Source organism: Dermacentor variabilis, chromosome 9 (genome assembly GCF_050947875.1).
Source record: "Dermacentor variabilis isolate Ectoservices chromosome 9, ASM5094787v1, whole genome shotgun sequence".
NCBI lineage: Eukaryota > Metazoa > Arthropoda > Arachnida > Ixodida > Ixodidae > Dermacentor > Dermacentor variabilis.
In genome coordinates, this window is record NC_134576.1 from 55,562,199 (window position 1) to 55,588,858 (window position 26,660).

The following is a 26,660-nucleotide window of genomic DNA, read 5'->3' on the forward strand; positions in this document are numbered from 1 at the left end:
TTCCTATCTTTCATACGTACTGTGACGATCATTACAGCGAATCTGCCTGTACAACGAAGGAACTGAGGTGTCCCGACGTCCAATTTGTCGCTTTACAACAAAAGCATCTCCTTAGAGTTCACATGTGAACAGCGAACGCACGTGACGGTGAGTGTTGCAAGTACTGCTGCATAGCTCCAGGCATTGCTCAACTTGTATGCGACCTATTTTAACGCAGAAGCAGGTGTTTTGGCCAATGAATGCATCGCAGTTGATGATGTAACGGCCTGTTTTGAAATAATGAAGGACGACATGGTTGGGCCATCAAAGACAGAAAGAGAGGCGAAGAAGGTCCACGAAGGCAGCAGTGATGAAGAGCCTACAGATGAACCAGGAATCTTGACAAGGTAGGCAATAGCGACACTCGACGTTGTGCAGCTGTACCTTGCATCGCTCCTAGGCTTTGCCGCAAAGCGTGCTGTAAACTTCGATGCCATAAGGTCCACAGTAGTTGTACATTCCTCTGAACGAAGTGTACGGAAGAAACCTACCGACTAGTTTGATTAAGCGTACTCTGAATCAATTATGAATAATATTTTCTTTTTGCTAAACTTGCCCAGCCTGCTATGGACGCGCTGTGTGCTTTAAAACAAACCGCAAGACTAATGATTTCGCAGTGCCCGAGCATTTTGCTATATAGGCATTTGACTGTACCTACAATTTTGTTAATCTAATACTCACACAAGCTTGCTTCAGCCCAGCGAGCGAGATTCTGTCAGCATGCCCCCCCCCCCCCCCCCAATGTAACAAATTATAAATTAAGAAAGCACGCAACAGGGAAACGTGTGGGCTGGTGGGAAGGAAATGCAACAAGCAAAATGGGAGCGTACATGCACGTGGTCGGGGAGCGCATGAGGTAATTTGCGGCCAGCTGGTAAACACAGCTCGCACGGCAGCCTGCGCTGCCAACATAAAAAAACGGGAGCACGGTGCATGGAACTTGGGAAAGAAAGGGGTGGGAGAGGAGGCCTAAAGAATTCAAGGGGGCTGGATAGAGGAGAATGAAAAAAATCTTGTCTTCGGTACTTGCGCAGACATGAACATCACGGCATAGGTCGGACGCCGAGTCCTGTCGACGCGTCACGAGAAAAACACAAGCGTGTTGCCGCACACTGACGGTCCATCACCGCAGCTCGTAATCTTGCATTACAAAAAGATGGGAAGAGGAATCACAGTGAGCAGACTGTCCTCTCTGCCAGTCAGCCGTAGTCACGTTGTAGTATCTTACAAATCTATATAAATTAAAAGACAGTTTTCTTTCTTTCTCTCTCTCGTCTCTTCACTCTCCGCAAAACACCGGGCTTGCCGCTGCGGCCATAACTTGTGGCACTTCCAAGCTCAGATTTCGTTCAGCGCAAAAAGTACGTGGTCTTCGTCCGAATCATCCGAATCGTCCGAATCATCGGGTCCATCATCGCTCACGTCCGAGAGACTGAACGCCACATCATCACCATCGTCATCTTCGTTATCATGCTCGTCGGCTTCCATGTCTTCCACTGAGTTGTGAATCAAAATGAACGGGGGAGGGGGGAACAAGAAAGAAACAAGAACGTGTAAGATTGGGCAGGTATTTAACAAATGGCAAAGTGAAAAAGTAATTCAACAGGCTTACAGGAACAAGTGGCAGGTTTCATCTGGTCAATACAGAGCAAAGAATTGAAGAAATACCACATTACATAATGTTTCCCTCAACATCCTCTTTTTTCCATTGCCTTTGCTATACAATGGATTTAGGCACCTGAGAAGATACACATTAATTAACACCCATTATTCCATGATTCTTGCTTATTGCATCTGCCAAAATGTGCGGATTGGATAAGAGTGCCATAGACAACAGACATAAAAAGAAAAGCGGCCGTTAAGGTGCCAAAGTGGGGTCAATCAAAGCACCAGGGTGAAAGGCTAGACGTTTAACTGGGGCTGCATTCCTGAGTGATCACTTTCTGGCGTACTTTCACTTTCTGCCTGATGCAGCATCTGGCACAATGCCTCACTGGAGTTATTAGCATTCTGTCTGCCAGCTTAGCCAGCTAGCAGCATTCCCTGAAAGTGACATCACCAAAAGTGATCAACCCGGAATGTCATTCCTGCTTCATCACTACAGTCGATAAGTAGAGGATTTCAACAAACCACAACAGATGATGAGAATAACAAAATACAGAGGCAGGCAAAGGGACTGTGCACAAGTGCACTCGGTGCAGGAAATTTGGTGTCCAACGCAACTAGTAACAACGCCAACATTGGGACTCCCAACACGTTTCCACTGCATGCTACATCTGCTGTGACAGTGCAACGTCTACGAAACTTTGCTTCTTGAACGGTCCCCCTCTCCATAACTAGGCTACCCCACGCACTGCTCTATTATCTCCCCAAGTTTCGTTTATTTCCAGTTGCAAAATGTTTCAACAGAGCAAATGCCAACTGCTGTCAGGGCTTTACACCGCCCACATTTTTTAACCACTTCCGAGCCATTGATGAGCAGGGTTCATATTTGTGTTTCTGGTAAAAGAGGCCCGTGACGAGCTCAGCTCATTGACAGTATTTTTACTCTGTTGCAATTTTTATTTTCTCGTTGGCAATACATTTACTTCTTTTTTGTATGATACGTTTCACTTTTTGCAATTAATTGCTAGAAATTTAACTAATGTATGCTTCAATATTGTATACATTGTCCCTTTTAAATGATTTTGGGTGTAAATGATTAAAGAATTAAGCAATTTCTGGTCAGATTTCAGCGCAATAGCATGTGACGGAAGTGGTTAATGCAACGCTTAAAGAAAGGAGAAAAATAGAGAGACTAACTAAGCACTAACTCAATAACATTATTAGCAGCCAATATACACAAGTTTGGCACAATGGCGAAGGTGGTCCTCAGATGGGCATCAATTACTTATTGTGGCTCCCAACTTCAAAGCCGAAAAAACAACCTTAGCACTGAAGTGAACATTTCAGTGAAAAACCCTGAAATGGACTCAAAACAAAAGCAACACTCAAGTTTTCCCAGTTCTGCAAGCAATCTAAATATTTTCTACCCCATGGCTGTTGCTGCCAACTGCAACAAAACAGCAGTGCGAAGCGCTGTGCAACGTTCAGGCACAATATGTTTGCGCAAGAAAGCATGTGTGCAGAACAAGAGGACACTGTGCAATGACGGCAGGAAAATTTTATGAACAAGCACCCAATTGTAAGCTTACTGCAGTTTCCCTGTGGGGTTTGAAACAAGACATTCTTTTTCCTTACTGGAGGCTCACTATGTACTGCAGCGAAGGAATTGGGAGATAATGAAAAATAAGCTCATTAACCCTTTCTTTCCAGAAGATGAGTTTGTTTGATGATGAATTTGTTGAGCATTTACACTTGCTGATAATGCAGGGCACAAGATCAGGCCGCCATAAATATAGCCTCAACTGTTGTTAGTTTTGAAAATGGCTCAAGGTCATCTGCCGCTCCATGTTCCACTCCCTTATGGTATCACTGTATGATGGTGACTATTCAACATCCTTTGAGCGTAACATCGAATAGTATTTCTCGCAATTCGTTAATGTTGCATTTGTACGATTCCCACCCAGTAACAGCCGACAAGGGCTTAAAGTATTGTAAATAACTAAAATAAACAAACACCAGATGACACAAGTAACAACCCCACTTCAAGGAAAACTTCTCGATGAAGGCATTTCTTCTTGTTACTGCATGTACTAGGCTTGACATGAAAGATGCTCCTCTACTGTAACATAGACAGACAATACCATATTTCTGTGCGTTAAACACACACGCCCAAAGGCCTTCTACGGAAAAAGTAGCTGCTGCTTTCACAGGAGCCTTCCATAACTTCTGCAAGACATAACATTGGATATATTCCTTTTTTTTTGTAAAAAGGTATGTGTGCACTGAAGGCAAAAGGTAAACCGTGCACTTTTTGATACAACTTTAAGACGTTGCTTTTACAAACTTGCCAGAGTCATTTGTCGAAGTAAAATGTTTTTTTCCCTACAGGTTACCGTAATTTCTTTACTGGTCCTTAAAGGGTTCATTAACCAAAGTTCACAAATGACATACCAAAACTAAGGACTTAGATGTGGATGCAAATGTGCTGCTTAAGCCACGCAATGCTCGAGAGATGCCCATTTATGCCAGAAATCCTAGCACTAGCATCCATTTCGATGTGTGTCTGCACAATGTTCCATGACACACGTTAGTACTTCACAAGGTTCACCAGAAAGGCTACTCTGTACAGTGCGGGAAAGTGCTGTGCGGGATCCGAGTAGGAACATTTCACTGCACCAGGGAATAGGTTGTGTCAAAACTGGCACAAGGTCAAAGACAGACAGACCCGAGCCTTGGCTACCTTTAATTCTGCATGCAATTACATGTGCACTGAAGTTCTTGATCAGAGGGCCCACTGGCAAATTTTATCAGCGATTATCACACAACTCCAAAGAAATGCAGTGGTTTATGTTTTAAAGATAAAACTTCATCGCGCTACCATTAAGAACATAATCACTTAGTTTTCACTGAAAGATCTTGTATGAGAGGGATTAGGTTTCACAGCAAACCAGCCAACATTATGCCACCACAAAAAGAATCCTACGAGATCAATTAAGACAACACTGCGCAAAAAAAAAGTAGCTCAGGCTAACTCCCTAGATTATTCTTGGGTTTAGATAAGGAAGCAACAGCAGAAGAGGTTTGAGGCAGCATATGTAACGAGTCCCTTTCTATTGTGCTCAATGGCTTTATGTCATGGTTTTATCATTCTTTTGGTTCATTTGAATTGCACTAGTGACGCAAGTTAATATTCACAATTGGCATCTTCAACAAGTGTGCTCAGTAGGCGGCAGTGGGGGCCTCAACTAGCCACTGTGCTTCAACGGTGTGACTTGGCAATTCCGGCGACAAAGAAGTACTGGGGAAATACCTTTTGCCTTACACACTTCCAAGTAAACGTCTAATAGACTTCACATAGACTTCTTCACTTCTTTACAAAACGGGAATCAGTAAATGGAATTGCCAATCTGAAGGACCGAGGTTTCAACGACTACTGCGTTATTGCGAGACATTGCCCACCAAGAAGATGTCACCCAGCCCATTTATCACGCAAAGTATGAGCTTCTCGAAAGCAGGTTCCACATGTGCGTCAGAGGCAACGTGCAACAGCCACACAGGGCATTCTGTTTGTTGAATGCCGAAAAAATGTGTTTGCTTGCGACATGCCCTAAACACACGCCATTTCTCACGTTCACAAAGGATATAGTTTATTGGCTGCCCTTGGCAATTCTTCGCACATGGATGCCGAAGCTTTTGCCCCTGCCTTGACGCCAAATCACAACACACATACCTCTCCTAGAAAGGTCACGGTACACGTAACAAGCGCACACAAGACAGACACTCAGACATCGAAGCAGTTTGCAGAGTCGCATTCTAAGAGCTGCAGCTCCTGAAAAGACAAAGCACCTTTTCTGCATGCAATGTGCACACGGTGTGCACATTGTAACCCACATTTAAGGGGGTCTCCGATGCACGCAACTTGTTACGAGTCCTGCAGAACATTGCGCGCACAGCGCCTTGACGTGGCTACCTATTAAGTGCGGCACATATCGCAGTGGTTCAATCAAAGTGGTAGCGCTGCCCTCCAGTCGCCAGAGAGTAGAAAGCAGCGGGAGTCGAGCCTGTTTGTGGACACCAGGATCAGTGCAGCCTCCACAGCTGCGGTGAATCAGGCGGCCAGTTGCATCGTTTGCTTCGTTTTTCTTTGTGTCCTGGCTGCAAATCCCCTGTGTTGGCGGCATCACACGTTGCACAGTTTGTGTGCGACAAGGGTATCGTGATTTGTGTTGGTACTAAAGTGTCTTTTGCCACAGAGAGAAATACAAAAGGGTAATCGGAATGCGTAGCATGGCTTCATTCCTTCATTTTTTTATTGGGTTCTAGAGTCGCCTATCGCCCAATAGGAATCAGGCAGTGTCCGCAACAAATGCTCTTCACTCCCAAGAAGAGCAACATAAAATGCATTAATAAAGAACTTCCCACGTTAAAAGATACTAGTGACTTGCCAGACTTCATCTCTTCTGTCACATTAGAGAAAAGGGTTAGCAAAACATCTACTCCCTACGTTTGCATGCTTAGCGCACAAAGAAAATGTACGATATACATTCAACAGTTAACACATCTAGGAAGCCTTGTAAGATAGTTTACGTACTACCCCAATTTACTTAGCTAGACAGTATATATACTCAAAATCCTATAAACCTTAACTATTATGACACCCACACCCACACACCCACACACCCACACACCCCCACACACACCCACACACACACACCCACACACACCCACACACACCCACACACACCCACACACACCTACACACCTACACCCACACACACCCACACACACCTACACACCTACACCCACACACACCTACACACACCTACACACCTACACTCACACACACCTACACACACCCACACCCACACACACCTACACACACCCACACCTACACCCATACACCCACACCCACACACCCACACACCCACACACCCACACCCACTCTCTCTCTCTCTATCAGCATAGCAATGTTTGCTAAGCTGCGCTTATTGTGACGGACACGATAGCTACTCTACAATCCGTGCCATACATTCATGTCAGAAGCTTCCGGCTTTCAAAAGGTTGCGTGCGTAACCTTTTCAAATGGATATCCATTAAACCAATCACTCCGATATCAATTCGTTGTGGCATTAAATGGAATTTCATCTTACATGCAAAATAATCGGCGACTTCAGTATAGCAACACCTTGGAGAAAATCTGTGCCATTTAGATAAAACAATTAACAAGCATACATGACAATCACATGAAAGCCTAGCTGCGACTTCGTTAGGCTATCGCATGCATTGTCCTCACATTTCTCACAGAGTTTCCACACAATTTTAATATCGTTACAGCACTGGACAGTCCAGTCAAAGGCAATGTTGAAGCAAGACTATTGAAGTCTTTCCATACCGCATGTATGGCAGGTTAACAGATAACACATTAATGTAGAGTTCATATAGCTGCACAACTATACGGTATGGGGTGACTTCTTGCCCAAACGCTACGGTGACACAAGACATGCCACACATTTGCGCAAGAGCGCTTCTTTTGTGGGCTATACAACTTAACAATGGTAGAACTTTTTAGCACAGGTGAAATGAACGAGTGCAAGAAATACCGAGATTTTCTTAAGTTGTTTTAATTCCTTTGAAACTGCAACTGCCAATGTGAGCCAAAATGAGGATGGTGGCTGGTCCTAAGGGAGTCGTCCAAGATGATGAGGAAAGAAACGAAGCCGCACCTTCAATGCATGCCGTGTCTTGACTCAATATAAGGTCACCTCAGCGACCAACTGAATCAGTGAGCTGTCTTCTTTCGAGGTTTCCGCCAGCATGCAAGAAGAAAAATGATACTACTCTAGCCATCCAGTATCAACGCGCCTCCTCACATAAAGCTTAAGAAGCAAACACTAGCGATATCCATGCGTGACTGGACCCCAAAATGCCCAGTATTGAAAGCTCGATACCGATGGCGTGAGCTTTGCAAGCAAACATTCAGGCACAGCCACTGCCAGCGGGAACACGGGAGCTGTGGTATGGCTCCGCACAGAGCCCCACCCCCGACGCCTCAGGAAGACTTGTGAGGCAGGCGCAATCGAAGCGACTGGCGAAAAGCCAGGCGAATTGTCTGCTATAGTGAGCTGTCTGCCAAGCCTTCACGAGGTGCGGGAGTGGCACCCCACGGGACGCTGTCACCCCCGCGTTCCTGCTAGCAGTGGCCATGCCTGTACGTTCAATTGCACACTAACACTTGCATCCGGGTTTTATTTGGGTGTGAAAACGTCCAGGGGTTCTAAGACTTGCGTCCCGAATACTTCTACAAAACCCTGGCTGGCACTCCATGTATAAATGTGCTCTTTCTTTTTTTTTCCATATCAATTCCCTCAACTCACTCATCTCCAGAAGACATATCAAATGAGATTCGTAGCAACTGGCTTGGCCAGCACTGACTTACCGTCTTCATCTTCACCGGAGCCTTTTCATTTACAATGAAAAAAGAAACAAAGCAGAAAATAAATCCTGGTTGCACATTTGTTTCCAACATCTCAAGCGGCACTTCTGATTGCTTAAGAACTTGAAAGGGATGTTTGGGTGTTTGTGGCAAATGTTTTTTTTTCTTTTCCGTAAGCCGCCAGATGCTGCTGCAACATGCTGCCAGATTTTGGCATGAACTCACCGTCGTCGTCGTCCTCATCGGTGTATTCTTCACCATTATTGTCAGACTCGTCGTCATCTGCATCCTGGAAAAGTAGTCAACAAGACCGGCTCACCGCAGTGCAATATATGATGTCCAGCAATAAACGACTGTACAATGTATAACATGGGCAATAAACTTGAGATAAATGGAGGGTCCCACGGTATACTTATGTGAACTTTAGGACACCATTGTTGCTTTCAAAAGTGAAACTTTTTTTAACCAGAAAAGACCTGAGATGTCTGAACATTTAAATGGTCCAAGGTGCAAGACTCATAATTTTTGCTGCCTTCTCCTCGTAATGTTGACATACACATAAAGATCCAGTAATTTTATTAACTAATTATAGGCTTGTGGAAACTTGCACATTTCCATAAGCTGCTGCACCAGTGCTGGAACTTGCAACAATGAACCAGCCTCTAAGACATCGAGCACTTTTATTGGACAACTTCCTGCAATATCATAACAGCCACTGGTCCAAGACCACTTAGAAATCGTGCCATACCCAAGCCTTATTTTAGCTGCAAGCTAAAAGTAAATCTGCTGCCGCTGCTGCTGACAACACTGCTTCTGCCGTGACCCTGCTGAGCCGAAGAAAAAAAGAAAAAGAAAAACACTGACCACTAACAGCATGTAGCTGGCAATAGTGACCCACGCAGTAACTAGCAGCTGTAGAAACAGCACGCTGTGCACCTCCGGCACAGGCGTGTTTGAATGAATGCCTGTGCAGATGACAAAGGGTCAACACAAAAATGAGGCAATGAATCTCTCTCTTTTTTCTCTCTCCACACGCAGGGAGTAACGAAATTGTGATGAACATCAGGTTTTCCTAAACACAAGACACGCGGCGAAGATGGGGAAGCTGCACAAGCGGTGGTCGTGGCAGCAGAGGCGGCAGCGGCGGCAGCAGTGCCCGTGAAGTCGAAGAGCGCGGCCGCAGCGGGAAGTGAGCGCTGGAAAGGACAGCCGAAAGACAGTGCCGTTCGTGTGAGGAAGAAGCGGTTTCGTGACAAATAAATTATTTTTTGCGTTTCTCGAAAGTGCGGTGAAAATCAAGCAGTTGTGTTTCGATTCCTTTCCGACCTCGTGCACCAAAGCTGCCCAGCAGAACGCCCGAGGCACACGCACGGGTAAGCCAGAACAAGGCTTTGACCAAGTAGCTTCTTCGGACGGGTTACAGTACAATAAATGTGAACTTAAGGATGGGATAAGACCGGGCAGAACGATCGTGTTGTGCCTTGCTGCAGTTTATCCAGTCCACATTTATCAACAGCACTGTGACGAAGATAAAGCTCTGGCACATCCCAGCCTTCCCCTCAACTGCGTGTTTGCAGCATTCCTTATAATATTCCAAGGGTGTCAAAACTGTTGCAGAGTCTTCCTCTACGGCGACTCCCATACCCTGTTGTGCAGCTTTTAGGCGTAGAACCGAATCACTGAGTACATAAAGTTTCTGCGCTGGTTATGATTTGCTGTTTTCTTCCACCAGTCCCAAGAGTCAATTATGACATATTTTAGCCAAATGCACGTTAAGCGAAACTAAAAGTCACACAACACAGCTGTTGTCATTATATATTCAAGCGTTGAGTGACTTCGAGACTTGCACACTTTTCTCCAGACAAATGCGACACGTGGGCAACAGCTGTATGAAAAGAGGCCCCACAAATGCCTTCAGCCATAGATAGATTTTCATTCCAAGTTTGCTGAAGACACAAATCTAGATCAAAGTACTAAGTCACCATCAATATTATTTTTGTTTTTCTACAATTTTACATGGCTTCGCTGAAAAAGCACACTGCCGTTCTTTTGTTGCTCACTGCGGCTAAATTGTGCTATGTATGTGGCAGCCTCGAAATGCTACGGTTCACATAGCATTTCTTGAGAGCAGGTAAGTTCATGAATCGCATTTATGCGTTGTGTGCTCTTGTCTCCGTTGTACTGCCTGTACAGATTTCAACATGGACGTCGACCAACTAACCCGAAAATCTATCTTGCAGCAGGTAAGTACCTAACATTCGCAATAGTGTTACGTTAGTAAGGCGAAAGTCTTAAATGGCTAATTGCAATGGCTCATACCCCAATAAAATGCGTATTCTGGTGCAATGGTACCAAAACATATCATCATCAGCAATATCTCATACCCCCCCCCCCCTAAGCAAGCGAAAAACACAATGGCTCATCCCTGTCGTAATGCAGAGGCTACAAGCACTCAGCAAAGTGAAGCGTACAGTGCATACATTCACTGGAATCGCGCACACAAGGTGCAGAAACACGGCATATAGTCGGGTCGTACAAAAAAGACCACATGACCTTCTCAATGGCTCACACACCCGTAAATAATGGCTCATACCCCTGTAAGCAAGCAAACAATGCAGTGGCTCATACCCTCACAAGGCTGAGGCGACAAGCACTCCGCAAACTGAAGCGAACAGTGCATGCAATCATTGAAATCACCTGTACAGCACACAGAACAGCATACATTTCCATCTCCTGCTGAAAGGATGCAACAAAGTCGAAGAGAAACGTCGCTGGCGCGAGTATGGACTGACCCCTCTATAAGGGCGTGCAAAGGTAAGCATGAACCTAAGCATCGAAAACTAACCCAAACACCAATACTGGGAAAGCAGCAATGCGACGATGCGGGACAGTGCATTACCGAGTGTGCAGCAGGCATTCGCCTTAACGTGTTACAGGAGTGCAACACGCTGCTGAATTATTAATATAGAAATACACTTCTAAGTAAATTACAATGCATAAATTAACCCTGACCGATATAAGAGTAAGCAGGTTACTAAATATAGGTGACGTTTGGCAACCAAACCTCCCAATTCCTTTTTTTTGCATTCCAAGCAATGGTTTCTGTAATTTGAAAACTATGAAATGGTAGTGATTAGGAGCTGAATGGAAACAGGTATGACTATTCAGTGAATATGTGATGACCCACAGGGTTAATACGAGATCTGTTATTCATGCATTGCAGACAAGGCTAGACAAAGGAGATCCATCCAACTACACGTCCCACACATAAATGCAAAGTACGGATCATTTTCATTTAAGTTTAAAGTTCATCCCGCAAGACTATGCAGTTCCGTATGTCGAAGCCTTCCCAGCATATCCAGTTACACTCACTTCTTTGCACAGCATCGGCATGCATCACAGCGTTGTGCACCTGCAAGGATTCTTAAGGTCCTTTTTCACTCTTGTACCTCTAAACTTATTAGTTCACGAAGCAAAAAAAGATATTCTAAAAATGGAATGCCATGCATTCGTGTTCACTCAAAGTACTTGCAAACACTGCAGTATTTTTATCTTTCTTTACCAATATATAACCCGAATTTTCCTCATTGCATATTTACTACTGACACTTGCTATAAAATCTCCTACTACACGATTTATGGGCATCTACCTGCACGTGCTTACATGTATCCTTTCGTGCCGATAATAAGCTTTCATTGGACAGGCATAAGAGCTCGTGTGTATCTGATCCAAGTCCCTTTACTGGCGTCGTGCGCAATGCCAGAATAATGGATCACCCCAAACAACTCACTCAAACATTTGGTTAATACCGTATTTACTCGCATAATGAATGCACTTTTTTTTATTAAGAAAAGAACGCAAATTCGGGGGTGCGATCATTGCGCGGGTTAAATTTCCCGCAAAAAGAAAAATATTTTTTTCATCCCGCATTTTCTGCGGGATGCAAATGCTGTTGTTGTTGACCACAACCATTATAAAGCCTGCACATAATAAAGGCAAGTTTGGTTGTAGCTTTTTTTTTTTCGTCGTGGAAGCGCAGAAAGTGATGAAAGGAACGAAATGGGGCATCTGCTTAAGAATGTTTGGTGCGTGCAGACCGCTTGGTTTGTCTTGAAGAGCATTCGACAGCTGGTAAGCGCGATCATTATTAGCTAGACTTGGCACACAACATATCGCTGCGGCAAGTTCAGGGTGCAATCATTACACGGAAAATAAAAAAAAGATCAAATTTTGACGACAAAATTCAGGGGTGCGATCATTATGCGAGTGCGATCATTATGCAAGTAAATACGGTATGCGAATCCAGACCGATGGGCAGTTTAAATGAATCCAACTACAGAAGACTTCCATTATTTTGACTCAGTTTGATTCAATTTTTAGATTCATTTGATCCTGGCCGAAGGTGCCAGCTTGTACCCACGTATATCTATGGGCCCAAACTTTTGTTATTTTTATAATAAAATAGGCCTTCGCTGGATAACTCGAACTTGACCAGTCGGCATGCACGTGCCTGACCCCTATGCTGACCCCAACAGCGACCCTTTAGTGTCAGCGTAAGTCTCGACAGAGCTTAGGGGACAGAGTACGCATTCAACACGCGTCATCTCTCATTGAAAATGCCCATTCTTGGCCCGCCCTGGGGAGATTTTCAATCAATAACCGTAGCTTGCAATGTTTGATGATGGCATTTACACGAAATCAACAGGTGCCTTTTCTTAAAAGAAAGATTGGTCCAGAAGTTGCCTGCTTGGTGCACACTGACACGAAACCGAAGCCAAAACAAGTTTTCGCAAGAATTGTATGCTTTGCCGCATAACGAGTACGTATTGCGGCAGACTTTAGAAAACCAACCACCAATACCTTTTTAGGCCCATGGTGAAGTGTGTGTCAGCAGACCTGACTGCAGGAGTGTCTGCCGAAGCATCAGCACGCCATACGAAGACAGATTAAATAATGAAAAATGATTGATAGTGGCAGTTAGTGAAAGATAAGATAACATAATAATAGAGATTGGTAGAGGTTAATAATGACTAATAATGGCCAGTGGCGTAGCTAGGTCGTCTGGCACCCGGGGCACATAGGTTTTCTATCACCTTATGTAGTCGAGGAAGGCGAGGATATCGACAATTTCCGGGTTTCAGCACCAGTACAGCCGCCTTGGATACCACGCATGTTCCCCGGGTCCCCCTCTCCTTCGCTTTCTTTCCCAGAGATCGCGAAAGCAGCAAATATACACGCTGTTTTTCCTGCGCCAAATAACGCAGGGTGCTGCACTGATAACGAGTGATAAGCCTATGTGCACATCTTCTGTCAGACTTTAAGGCTTGGCAGCCGATACAAATGCGGCATCGTGGAAAATAGGACTCACGTAACAAGTAACAAAAGATATCTTTATAATAAAGATTTAATTACTAACTTTAGCGGCAATATTGCATTTGCAAAATTGAAGCCCGACATTCATATCTTGCCCAACAACAACTTCACAAAAAATTACCGACGATTACGTTACTTCCTAATGCGAAATTTGAGCGCAGCAAATAAGCTGTTTCACCTTTTCGATAGATTGAGGCAAAGAAATCGAGCAACACATGTATGCGCTATCACAGAATTTTTTTTTATTTTTCACACGTATTCCTTTAACAAAGACTCCACTAACAGTTCTTGACAGTCATGAAGGAAGCTTTGTGGTCGGAGAAATACATTGATATATGTTCGACTTGGTACACCAATGCTTGATTCTCAAAGACGAGATGTATACAAGTGCCTCGCGAGGTTGTCACAGCCGTGGGACGCGTTACGAGCGAGAGGAACGGGATGTTCTCCCGCATAAGTGTTAGGAAATTGCTGTTTGTCTTTATGTCAAGCCGCCACCGATCTGGCTCTCTGATTGCCAACGCACAGGGCGAACGGCAGCGGCAATTTCGGCTCGGGCGGTGCACATATACAGATCCGCCGCCACCGATCTGGCTCTCTGATTGCCACCGCACAGGGGTTGCATTGGAGGAGGAGCGAAGAAGGGAATTAAGTTCGAGCCGGCGCTTTGACAACCGGAGACTCGCAGGAAGAGGGGGGAGGGGGGCGGCGTGTACACCCAGCGGCAAACGATGGGGGCAGAAGCGCGCGCAGCAAGCGGACAACACGATAAAGGGAGGAGGGAAGAGATAGCAGCGACTGACTGATGCCGCTGACGCCGATAGTGAGTCAACCCCAGCTGCGGAGTTGGTTTCAGGGACAACGCCGCCGATGCCGACACAAACAATATGATACCCTCGCTTCCGCAGCGCTAAGAACCAGGTCTAGCCGTGGGAAGGTGGTCACGTATTCGTCGACGTGCCGGGGCCTACGTGAAATAACCGGCGCGTCGGCAACTGAAGAGCACCCTATCCGCCACACAAGAACAGGGGGGGGGACCCTTTCCTCCTCTTTCTGCATGGCGGCGACGGTGTTCTATGCAGTCACGTTATCTTGACTCTCTAGCGGCGTCAGCGGCATCCAGCGGTATCAGTCGGTCGCTGCTAGCGCTGGGGGGATGAAAGGGGGGCGGAGCTGGTTACGAGGCCGACGACAACGCCGACGACGACGCGAAACCCAGGAACTGACGCCAAAGAGCTGCGCTCTAAAATCGTCGTAGGTACTATAGCACGCAGTATTTTGTCTGTGGGCAGCCCTGAACGAAAACGAAAATTAAATTGTTTGTCAGTGACGCTGATCTCCCCACCCTATTAGAAAACGCTACCGGCGCCAATGCTATGAAAATTACGAGTTATCTTCATTCTGATCAATAAAGCCTTGTTTTCATTTGCTGCTATACGGACAAACGTGATTATCAGAGCTGCGGTGCCACCGCAAGATTGGGAACAGAACAGAGCACGCTTCGCGGCGATTCTTGGCGTCACCATAAAAAAAGAAAAAAGGCCGCGATGAAGCCCGTGCCAGCGAAAGCTTGCACTACTGTTGGTCTGCACTCGCAATGGAGAGGATTAAGGGATCAACGTGACTGGTCCACTATTTCATATTTCTTTCGCTGCTGCCATATACTGGGCGCCGCCCGCAGTGCCAAAGTACTGTAGGGGCCCTATAACGTAAAACTATTCCAATATGTTTCTATTCCAATCTCCTGACGTCAAATTTGCGTAACCACCGACGCAAGCACCGGGCGGTCACCCGCAGGGTTGTCTGAACACACGAATAAAGCGCTCTCCTCGTTTATAGGAGGTCATTTTTGTTTGCTTGAAAAACGAATAACATTGCCTACACTGAGCGGCTTGTCGTATCTAATTGGCTGACAAGAGGCGAGGAGAACGCTCAAGTGGAGAGGGATTCGATGCGGCAGAGCCAATGCACTGAAAATCGATAACTGGATGAAAAGGGTGGTGGCGGCGTCTGCGATTGGTCGGCTTTCCCTTTTTTTATATTGAAGTGAATATTAGGGGAGGTTGACGCGCCTTTATGGTGGCCCCGGCTACTCCTTGTCACTTGGCAAAGGAAACAAATTTGCGTAAAAAGGGAGAATAGCGACACGAAATATGGCGCTCAGTAGAACACTGGATGAATAAAAAATGTACAGTCCAACAGTATATCAGTCGCAAAGTTCTGTGCATTAGTTCAGTCCACGTAGGCATATGTAAAGTCAGATATTTTGTACAGCCAAAACACACAACACATCTAATGCACTCCAAATACAGAACAGAATTATACATATTGCGTGAAAATTGCGATCACCACATAAACCAATTATGAACCACGGACAACGCTTGTGTTACTCAGACCAAGATCGATCGGGTTTCGGCTTTCCCTTACTTAGCTTGCGGTGGCTGGTCGAAAATCGCGGCGGCATGCAACGGAAGCTTAAGAATGACGCTAAAACGGACCCTCAGCAAAGAAGAGTTGGCAGAATGAGATGGTAAACGTGCCGAAAGTGCACGAAAAAGTTACACGGCCACGCAAGAAGTTTTATTATGCGCCTGAGCGATCGGCAGTATATATAGCCATCTTTTATTCCTTTCAGAACGGGGCAGCCTCCGGCTATTCGGAAGAAAATTGAGTTTTGCTCGGCATATTAATGCATCTTTAATGCGTACACGTCACTTTGACGCGGTGAGTTCTTGCGGTTTTGTGACGTCGCGTGACAGGCAGGTGAAGTAGGTGCAGCGCGAAAACTTTTGACCAATAGCCGGGGGCTAATGGCGAAAAGGCGTCGAATCAGAAATAACTGTTTTTCTTTTTTCTGTGACATCATGCATAATCAGTGTGTACACATCATATCAGATGGGGAGGTATCGCGGTTTTCGTGACGTCGTGTGACGGACAAGTGAAGTGGGGGTGGTCGAAAAAAGTTTTTGACCAATCATGGAGCGCTGATAGCAGAATTGGAATAGAAAAGTTTGGAATAATTTTACGTTATAGCGCCCTAGGTTGTAGCACCCAAAACGATTTTGTTTAAGAAGTTTTTGTTGAGTTAATAATCCGACTTTGAGTCCTCAATTCTCGAATTGAAGTGCTTCCTCTATAAGTACTAATTACGGGATTATCAAGGATATGGTTTTACTTATCTGCCATATTTTTCGCGCTACCGAGTTCCTAGTAATCACAAAAAGACATAACTTCATAGAACCTCGATCGGGAAATATCCTTACAAAATTCACCTTTTCTTAAATAAAAGTCAGTGCAGCTGATACAGACACTGTACTTGTGACATGAAGTCACACAACAACAACAGTTTTCTGAAACTTTCGAAGGTAAGGAGGAAACCGTGAAACATAACGGCAGGTTTCGCAGCGGCTTCTCGAAGCGAGCGGGAGAGGGGAAGTAAAAGCGAGCCGGACATCGCGGCGGGCCGCGACTACAGAATTTCTTTCTCTATGACTACAGCCTGTCGAGTCATACGCCGCCAAACTCTTCGGCCGAACCGAGTCTGAAGACGATCCAGAGAATCCCATTCGCGACTTTTGACGGCCCCACTTATGCAACGTCGCTCTCAACGAACGCTTCGCCGTAAACGCGAGCGCCGGGCGCGCTGGTTGAACGCCCTCTTGCTGCTTGTCTTTGTTCGTCTTCGCTGCGCGTTCTGAACGGAAGAGCGACCCAAGAGCCCCAACGGCTTACAACGCCTCACTGTACGTTTAGCGAATCCTGCTCCCAGCATGAACGCACAGCAAGAGCGCACCCCACGTGAAACGTTCCCCTAAGGCGAGTAGTTTAGCGACCATTTCGCGAATTAAATTTTTTAGCCCGCACATTCGTGCAATTATTTCGTGGGGTGTTGATAGAGCTGCAGTCGACAATTCTGCGGCGCAACGCATCGGGTACATGAGCTCGGGCTACTAGATATTTTGAGCATTCTTTGCCATTTGCGCCCAGTCAAGCCGGCGGTAAGAGGGGTGTCTTCAGGCGTACATGACACCCCCCCCCCCACTGGGCCCCCCGGCCCCCCCTGTTGCTACGCCACTGTTTAATGCCTACTAATGACTTGTAATGAGTACTGATGATTCTGAAATGACCTATATGTCTAACTACGTCTTGTAAGGACCACAATTGTTACAAATGTCTAGTAATGAGTAGTAAGGACTAATAATGACTACGAAATAACAAATATGTCTAACGACGGCTTGTAATGACCACAGCTGATTACAAATGACTAAAAATGCATACTAGAGAGCAGTAATGACTAATAATGACTGAAATGACTTGTAATGACCCCAATTTATTACAAATGACTAAACATGCTTAGTAGTGAGCTGTAATGTCTAAAAGAAAGAAGAGAAAGAGAAGAGGCAAAGAAAGAGGCAAATGATAATAGGAGGAAGAGTAGCTTTCGCCGTTTGCTTTTTGGAGAGATCTTAAGAGACCCTGTAATTTTTTTCTTGCCGAAAATGCGTGTGCGTTAGGTTTGTACTTGGTTTAGAAGTTTTAATGTCATTTCTACGTTAGTTAACCACATTGGACACATAGAAAGTGGGTGTGCGTTTGATTCGGGGGAATGTTAGAATCGGGTAAATACAGCCAAATAAATCGGTGGTGTAATTTGGCATTTTTCCTGCATCTTGTTTAACTCGACCCACCATATTATGAACAAATTCTGGGGTTTTGCATGCCAAAGCCACAATTTGATTATGAGGTACGCCCTAGTGGGGGACTCCAGATTAATTTTGATCACCAGGGGTTCTCCAACGTGCCCCCCAATGCACAGGACCCGAGCGTTATTGTATTTCGCCCATATCGAAATGCGGCCACCGCGGCCGTATTTGATCCCACGGTGTTGTACTTAGCAGTGCAACACCACAGGCGCTAAACCACTGCGGCTGGTGACCTGCTGGATAATCCGACCGTATTTTGTCGGTCCCGCCAGGGTCCAACTAACGAAAGTCGACCGCACTGCCCACTGCTGCCGCATTGGCCCGAGAGCCGCACTCGCCACCATGCACGCAGACACACTGGCGCCAGATTTCCCCCTAGAGTTCCCGGCCTTTGCCAGAGCCGCCACTGCCGAGAGAGCGCGAAGCCAGGCCGCTCACCTCGTCGTCGTCCTCTTCTCGTTGCCGACCGACCTCGTAGAGACGACAGATGCTCTCCGAGCTGCTCATCGTGGCGTCCCTGGTGCCCTGGTTCTGCGACAAACGTTATGGCGACAAAATCATTTGTCACCCGATCGTCGTAACGGTAGCAAACGGCACGGTGCAGAGAGACTCGAATGATCGATACGGTCACAAAACGTGCAGCTGACTATGAAACTTCGAGGCACGCGAAAATTGCCAAGCTTGAATTTCCTAACAACTTTGCCGTTGGATCTGGGATTAACTGAGCGACGCAGTTACACTCCAGCGAAGTATTTCTTGCACTGTCTTTAACTAAGGACAAATGTGTTGGGTGAGATGGAACTGCTCAGAAGGCGGAAGCTCAGAATACAGCTATCCCTGCAACATTATTATTGTTATTTACAGCGCGCACTTCAGACACGGACTTTGAGAAAAGCTATCGGCGGTATGCTTCGTCAATCGCACATCCTCGCTTGGTTAAATTATGAACGGTCTCCACACACAAACTGTGCTTCTGCGATGTGAGTTCACAGTGAACTTTCACCACTGTTTACCCACTAATTAATGTGAAAGATACCATAGGCGCTGCCATGTTCAATTGTATCGCGGGCATTTTTGAAGTGATGTTTGTCTAACAACTTTGATGGATGTTATGGACGACAATGCCGTTCTCGCTGAAAGGGATAAATACGTCAGCACTCGTGGTTTTACTTTATTTTGTGACGGCAGTTCAAAGCAACCATGAATAAAAGTCTTGCGGGCACCCGCGTTTTTGCATTGCTTCCAGTAGTTATGGTCATAATTCTTGGTGGTATAGTAATTTCTATAGTAAGCAGTTTTTTCATTTTCTGAGAGACCGAAAGTTCCCTCGCACTATTCGTGGTCGCATTATTTACATGCAAATACAGTAATTACTCTCTATTTTAGTACACAACATTATTGAGCTGGTTAACACAGGGTGCCACATGCCATGTGTTTAGCATCGCGAACAACTTCAGTCACATGCTGAAGCTAGAGCTAGCGTGATGAACTTCACTGTGTATGTTCTTCTACAGTTCCTATGTCTTCAGAAAAATTGATGCTACTCATCCATCCCACCTAAAACTTCGTATTGTAACAGAGACAACTGAAACATCAGTCAGAAATGCTACACAGACATAAAAAACAGAAATAAAACATTTCCCATTGACACCTGAACTTTTACAATGCCCGTAATGGTTCATTAATTTTTAAATACTACTACCTTTAGCAGTGCTCAAGTATTTTCTTTGCAATTTGGTCGTTTAGCTAGTATTAGTGATGTGGCGTACCTAAAACCTGAGACAGCACTCTGCAATGTTCTTATAAAAGGGCTCACGCTCTTGTGTTCCCGCCCGGCTTTTACAACAGAATCGCTTGCTGGGCTAGTTGGTGCAAATGATTGAACAGGAAGCCTACGAAACGTGAAGACGCCTACGCAAGATAGGTGGCCAGAATAAGCACTGAACTTAAAACTCTTCCCTTGCAAGTACAGCACTTGTCCTGTCTATGTGTTCTGCAGTGTACGTGTTTGTCTCGCTGGGTTCCCCCATTAAAACGCAGTCGCTGCTCCAAACGTACATGGTCCAAACCAAACAGGGTACATCGTCGTACAAGCACACCGCACATGTATTTGAGGAATATACCCGAGACCGCTGCAAGCCAGTGGCGAAATCTTATCCTCTCCTTCTAATAAGTAGCCCATACATGCACTGCATAATAAGCGCACGCCGCGACGTGCCTACAATTGTAGGCACGTCGCGGCTATGAATACTTAAGTATTCATAGCCGCGACGTACGTGCTATGAATACTTAAGTATTCATAGCACGGAAACACAAATTTAATACTGACACACGGGCATCTTACGAGCACTTTCCGAACCGTTGCCAAGTGAAGCAAACGCATGCATGACGTACGACAGGCCTGAGCAGAGACGATGCGATCTTATGGTACAAGTGAGACGTGAAACCTGGTGTCATCTTTGCGCGACTGGTGCGACTATGACTTACTGAGGTGTTGAACTGCCCTCGGAAAGCGTGCCACAATCAGTTAAACACTTGCAACAGCGCACAACCAATAAACACGACGCACATACTCTGTGCTCTGTAATGGCCGCTACGGCAGTTCGGGCTTTTTGCATTTAGACAGATGGCGGTGGCGACCGGCTTCACTTTTGGACAGCCACTTCCACTCCACAAATTTAAGTACTTAACTTCCTTGGTGTACACTAAAAGACGGTCACGTGATAAGCCATCCTATGTGTTGTCATGCCTTAGCCGTGTGGGGGCCCCAAAAGTAATTTTTCGTGACTTGTAAAGAATAAAAAAATTTAAATCCTAGAAAAAAGGTGCTCATGTTAGTCACACGGACATGATATTTTCATCAGCGGGGCTATCTTGATTGATGTTCTAAAAGGCTGTCCGTCATATTAAGATCGGTGATGTCGCGATAATATAATGCTGCTGCAGTTCAGGTGTGAAATGAGAACAGAAATGTTTGGCCCTTCTTTAACCCTGCTAAAAAAAAACTTTTCTTGCCCAATAAATGCACGACACAATGCCATGTTAAAGGGAACACTCTAATGCATGGCTCTTGTCTTGCAGGCACTGTAGCAACCGAGCTTGTTGGAGTTAGTATGTCATTGCACTGCAAAATGCAAAGAAAAGTGGCCCAGTGACAACAACTATGAGTCGTCTGCTGCAAAGCCAGGAAATCGCACATCTGACAGAGGGAGAATTTCGTACGTGCTCTGAACGCGCATGCTCTGCACCCTTTAAAGGTGGACGTCACTGTGCATCAACTTTTACTAGTATACCTAAAGGGACCGTGTGAAAGAAAAAACGAAATCAGTTTTTATTTATAAAGTATTCTCTCAAAACTACACCTCTGTTAATGTTGTGGTAATACATTGGTGATTAGATGAAAGAATGAAGTCCAAAGGTTCTTTTTAGAGTTTTGCATTGAGACCCAAGCCTAGGTATTTCAGCCTGACATCACAAGTTTCCAAGGTACGACAAGTTCCAAGGTATTTTTGTTTGTTTGTTTGATATTTGGGCTGTTGTGACCCATTAAGGGCTTACAATTTGGCCTGTTCTCCCTGATGAAAAATTAACTAAGCTCAAGCAGACGCCATCAAAATCCCTAACATCATACCGAGCCAGTGCAGGTACTTCCGAAACAACACGCAGAATTTTTCATTTTTTTGCATCTTTTCTGGCTTTCCAAACCTGCTACTACAGGAAGTGCAGATTCCTTCTCGCGTTTTAGAAGTGTAACTTTATGCGCAAATTGTTTTTCTCCTCAGTGTGCAACCAGCCTGTACTCTAACTTAGCCTGGCTGTTTCACATTTTTTAAGGCATTCGCACTACTTACCTCCACAACAGCTAGGAAGTAGTCCGACTCATCTGGCTTGAGATCGTAGATGTTCCGCTTGATGTCGATTGCTGCTGGAGAACAAAAGGATTTTTAAATGAAGTGTCATGGTGAAAAAGGTCAACAGAAGCAGAGAGGTTGCTACAAGTACTGTGTTATGTAACACGAACCTAACATGCACCTCTTTTCCGAGAAAATTGGTTGCGCACTACGACCAGATACAAAACCAAGACCGCGCTGGCGGCGTTGGCAGAAGCCCACCGTCAGAGCCGTCAGAAGCAGCATCATCGCCATTACACGATGCTGAAAGAGCAAGTTTCCACGAAAGGTGCTGTGGGGTCAGTCTGTTCTGAAGTACGACCTGGAGCAGTATTCTTGGTAAATCGCTTTCGGAGAAACTATCACTTTTGCGAGATTTCCCGTGACTCGGCACCAGATGCATCAGCATGTACTGCCGCCATCATTTCTGGCGCAGTGCCAACCTCACCTTCTGCGTGCAGTGCCAGGAACTTTCTTGGTCACATGTTTGAAAAAGTCCGATGCAGAGTCATGTGAAGTCCTGTGAAAGTGATTGTACAGTGTCGCTAAAAGTGATCACTTGAGAATAACACCCTGGTATGGTTGGTATCTGTGGCGAATGAAGTGCAAGTTGCGACGACAACGTTCCACATCCTAATGAATACTCAGTTTAAAAAAAAAGGTTTCCCTTCTGTGAGGTTAAACTGTGAATGTCCAGCTTCTCCTGGACACCAAAGTGGAGGGCAAGCTATATTTTTCTGTTATAAATTGGACTTATGTGACATTCAAGTGTACTTTCATTTTCTTAATTTAGATCTGCATTAACTGGGTGTGCGTTAGATTCAGTGGCACATAGAATCGTGCAAGTATGGTAATATCAGAGCCTAAAAAGTCATCCTTACAGTCATCCTGCCACGTGCATACACCACTAAAATGTTTACTTCGCACTTTGTTTCAAAATAATGCACTACTGTATTTTCCCCAGGTATTACCTGCAGCGTAATATAGGTAACCAGAGGTATGGGTTCACGTCAATGCTGTCTCACAGAAAGGCTTAGTGTGTACTGCACCACGGCATCATGCACAATGCGTCATGCCATAATGCACTTGAACAATGGCCTTCAAATAATTCATGCTGGACTGTATACATAAACATTTAAGCTTTCTTGCACACAGCTATTTGCATCAGCAATATGCATACTTTTTCTTTCTATTTTCCAAGGGTTTTCAGTGGGTGTTATTGCAAATGCTCCACAACGTATACACAGTCGACTTCGAATAATTCGACCCTGACTGGACCAACGAAATTGGTCGAATTATTCCGGCAGGTCGAATTAAACAAAATGCAGAAAAAAACAACACCAAAACACACTGCACTGCTAATTCATTTGGCCGTATTTTCCCGATTACAACACGCCTCCAAATCAAACGTGTGCCCGCTTTCTAGGTGTCTAACATAGAAATTTTATTTATTTACTTTTATTTAATTCATGCCGTCAACCCTCTGCTTAGGGTTCCTACAGGGAGGCTTCATCAAGCGGCAGTGGAATCACAGAAATACATGCTGAACGATTTGTCAAATTCACAAACATCACTGACATTTGCTGCAAAGAAGCTTGGTATCGTGTTCCAAAGTTCAATCACGGCAGGGAAAGAAAGATTAGCGGAACACATCACCGTGAGCAAAATATGGTCGTAAAACAACTGACGTTAATATTAAACAAATTACATTAAAGCTGTTAAACGAAGTAGAAATCTGATGCGCACCCGATATTTTAGCGAGAAAGATTGTTGCCCAATGACGGCCGGTTTTCTCAAATCAACTTTGCCACTCAACTCTTTTTTGTAGTCAGATTCGCCGCATTGCACGCGTGTTATGCGGTAAAGTATAAGGATGTCGCTAATGCAGTTTTAGTTTCGTATCCGATGTGCAATGTGCAGGCAATTGTCGACCCAAATTTCTTTAAAAATATAGCAGACAGAAAGAAAGAAACGAAGAAAGAATGAAAGAGGCGCGCGTTTGAATTGGGTGAATGCCGTAATCAGACAATTGTGAGCTACGATTATTGTTTGGAAAACTTATCAAGGCATGTAAAAATGGGCACTTTCGGCGAGATTTGACGCGTGCTTAACGCATTCACTATCCCCTAAACTTTGCCAAGACAGATGCTGCCACTTAAGGCATCGCTATTGCGTCAAGTTCGAATTATCTGGCAAAGGCAAATTTTCGGATCAAAGTAAAGAAAGCCTAGGCCCATAGAGATCTATTGGTGCCAGCCAGGACCTTAGGCCGAGACAAAAGTGAAAAATCGACATGACAGGTGTCAAATTAGCAGAAGTCTACTGTAATCATGCTTATGCCTCAAAACCTAATATATACTATTTTAGATTTTGCATAATTGTTAATTATGCTGCATTAGTGATTAAGCTAATAAGCTGACTTCATAAAATAGAGCAACTCGTGATGACTTAAGACAATATTCAATCGCCTATAAAGCACTACTTAGCCAAAACCTTCTAATTTTGCACTTGGAGACATTAGTAAAGAATGCTTGCAGAGGTTTTGCAAACTTCGTGCGCTCGCAATGACAACAACGAAAACATTGACACTGTCTATGTTTTATTTCCTTGTACCGTAGTGGCCAAACGCCAATTGAAATTTTGCCAAAGACCACAATGTAAGACAAATGTACAGGTTTTTTTCTTTTTAGAAAAGATTTGTGGACAACGACCCATATATATTCTGGCTCTCACAGCATTCATTACTGCCTCTGTAGTTTTATATAGTCGCACACTCGCCTGAACCTGCTCTTGCCCCGGCATAGAAAAACACTGCGGCCACTCAACAAAGCCAAGAGGCTCACCAATGGAGGAGTAGTCCGACACATGGAAGGTTCTGAACGAAGAGCTAAAAAGCCGCGCCGAGTTGTCATTGTCCTCGATGAGCACAGCGCCATACAACACATCGCCGGCACCGTTGAAGGTCACCTGGCACTGGTCCAGAGCCGGGACCGTCTGCAGGAGCCGGAAAGTCTGCAAGTCCCACACTTCAGAGTTCGAGATCACCTGGTGTGGGAATTGAGCACATTTTTATTTTGCACAACCACAATGCACAAAAACACAAAAAAGAAAATATTACTGGTGTATCAAAGTACCCTCCAAGGCCCTATTTCATGGTTATTGCATAAGAGGGAGGCCATAAATTCAACAAAATGATGCATACAGTTGACCCCACCTATAACAATACCGGTTCAAACAACATATCAGATGTAACAATGAGGAGTGTGAAATTTTGCGTATGGCCTATGGTAAAATAAGCTGCGTACTGCATGGCGTTATTACTGTTCCCATGGCGTATTGGTTTTAATGATTATGTCTGGCTACTGTGTGTCTGGGAAATCCTGGGAAACAAAAGTAAAAAATGTAAGCCGCACCCGCATGGTTTGCCTCATACCATGCCTTTCACAACTCCAAAACACAAGTGGCAGGGGTGCACGGGAGGCAGGCGCATTCACGCGGCCAGACGCAGTGCAAGCCACACAGGAAAATGCGGCATAATCAAGACATCTTTTTGTTTGTTTTTCTTTTCCAGCTTTTCGTGTCTCCGCAGAAACCCAGTACCCGTATTTATTGGAGCATTGTAGTAAGTGGTTTATTTTACCATACAGCACAAATACTCACGGGCATGGCAGTTGTAAGTGGGTCTTATTGCACTTTCCTTCTTTTTTGTGCAAGCCGGTTATAACACTTATTGGTTATAGCAATGGAATTTTACTAGCATTTGAGTATTATCATAAGTGGGTTTGTCTATTGAAATGTATTCACAGGAAAGGTAATACATCAAACAAACAGAGGCTAAAAGTAATTTTCATGTTAGTCAAGAGTGCGATACTGATAAAGTGAAACAAACATCAAACACAAACATAAGCGCACAAAAAATGCTAATACAGTGAAATCTTGATATAACAAACTTCAGGGAACTGAGGTAAATTGTTCATTATTATGAAAGATCGTTATAGTCAAAACGCCAAAATTAACCATTCTGCCCATCAACCCATCAGTTCGCAAGTTGTCACTATTTGAGCTATCCGCCAAAAGGGCGCTGTTGGTTCTCGGCCATGCGCTGTTATATATTCTATAGATCCTGCCGCCACGCACCACCGAAGCACTGTATAATAAGAGTGACGTGCGCAAAACAGACGCTAACGCCAAGAAAAATACCGACAAAAAGGTAGCTCCATGTTGCATCTACAACGCAAGGTTTCTTGCTTTTTGTATGTTTTCCACATTTCTTGCCATGGACACCGCGACTGTCTCGCTTTGAGGCAAACACCCGAAGTATTCCAAAGCGCAAGCGCACGTAAACGACACCGTCTGGAAAGTGCAGAGTGCGACTATGTGGCATTTCCGTGAGTATGTATGTTACACTTCCCCGCGTAGCTAGTACGGCCACAGAAAGAAGCGTGAAAAAAAGAGGCGTGCGCAGAAATGAGGGTGAAAGAAGGAAGAGATGCGCCTCCATTGCTGGGTGACACTTTTCTGGGCGGGGCATGCACTTACAAAACCTGACGCGTCGTCACCTCCACTCGCCCGCATTCTTTTTTTTTTTCGTGGGCGTCGTCTCAGGTTTTCCGAACC

At 44.9% G+C, this 26,660-nt stretch overlaps 1 protein-coding gene across 1 annotated transcript; it reads right to left on the bottom strand.

The window, feature by feature from the left end:
• Positions 1-1,341: 1,341 nt before the first annotated feature.
• Positions 1,342-25,709, bottom strand: LOC142558358 (DDB1- and CUL4-associated factor 1-like). Its single transcript, XM_075670502.1, has 6 exons — positions 25,704-25,709; positions 24,887-25,088; positions 22,005-22,078; positions 18,592-18,684; positions 8,303-8,366; positions 1,342-1,535 (listed from the first exon to the last, which is right to left on the bottom strand). Exons 1-6 carry the CDS (start codon positions 25,707-25,709, stop codon positions 1,378-1,380), a joined length of 597 nt encoding a protein of 198 aa, XP_075526617.1. The 3' UTR covers positions 1,342-1,377.
• Between the last annotated feature and the right edge of the window lie 951 nt (positions 25,710-26,660).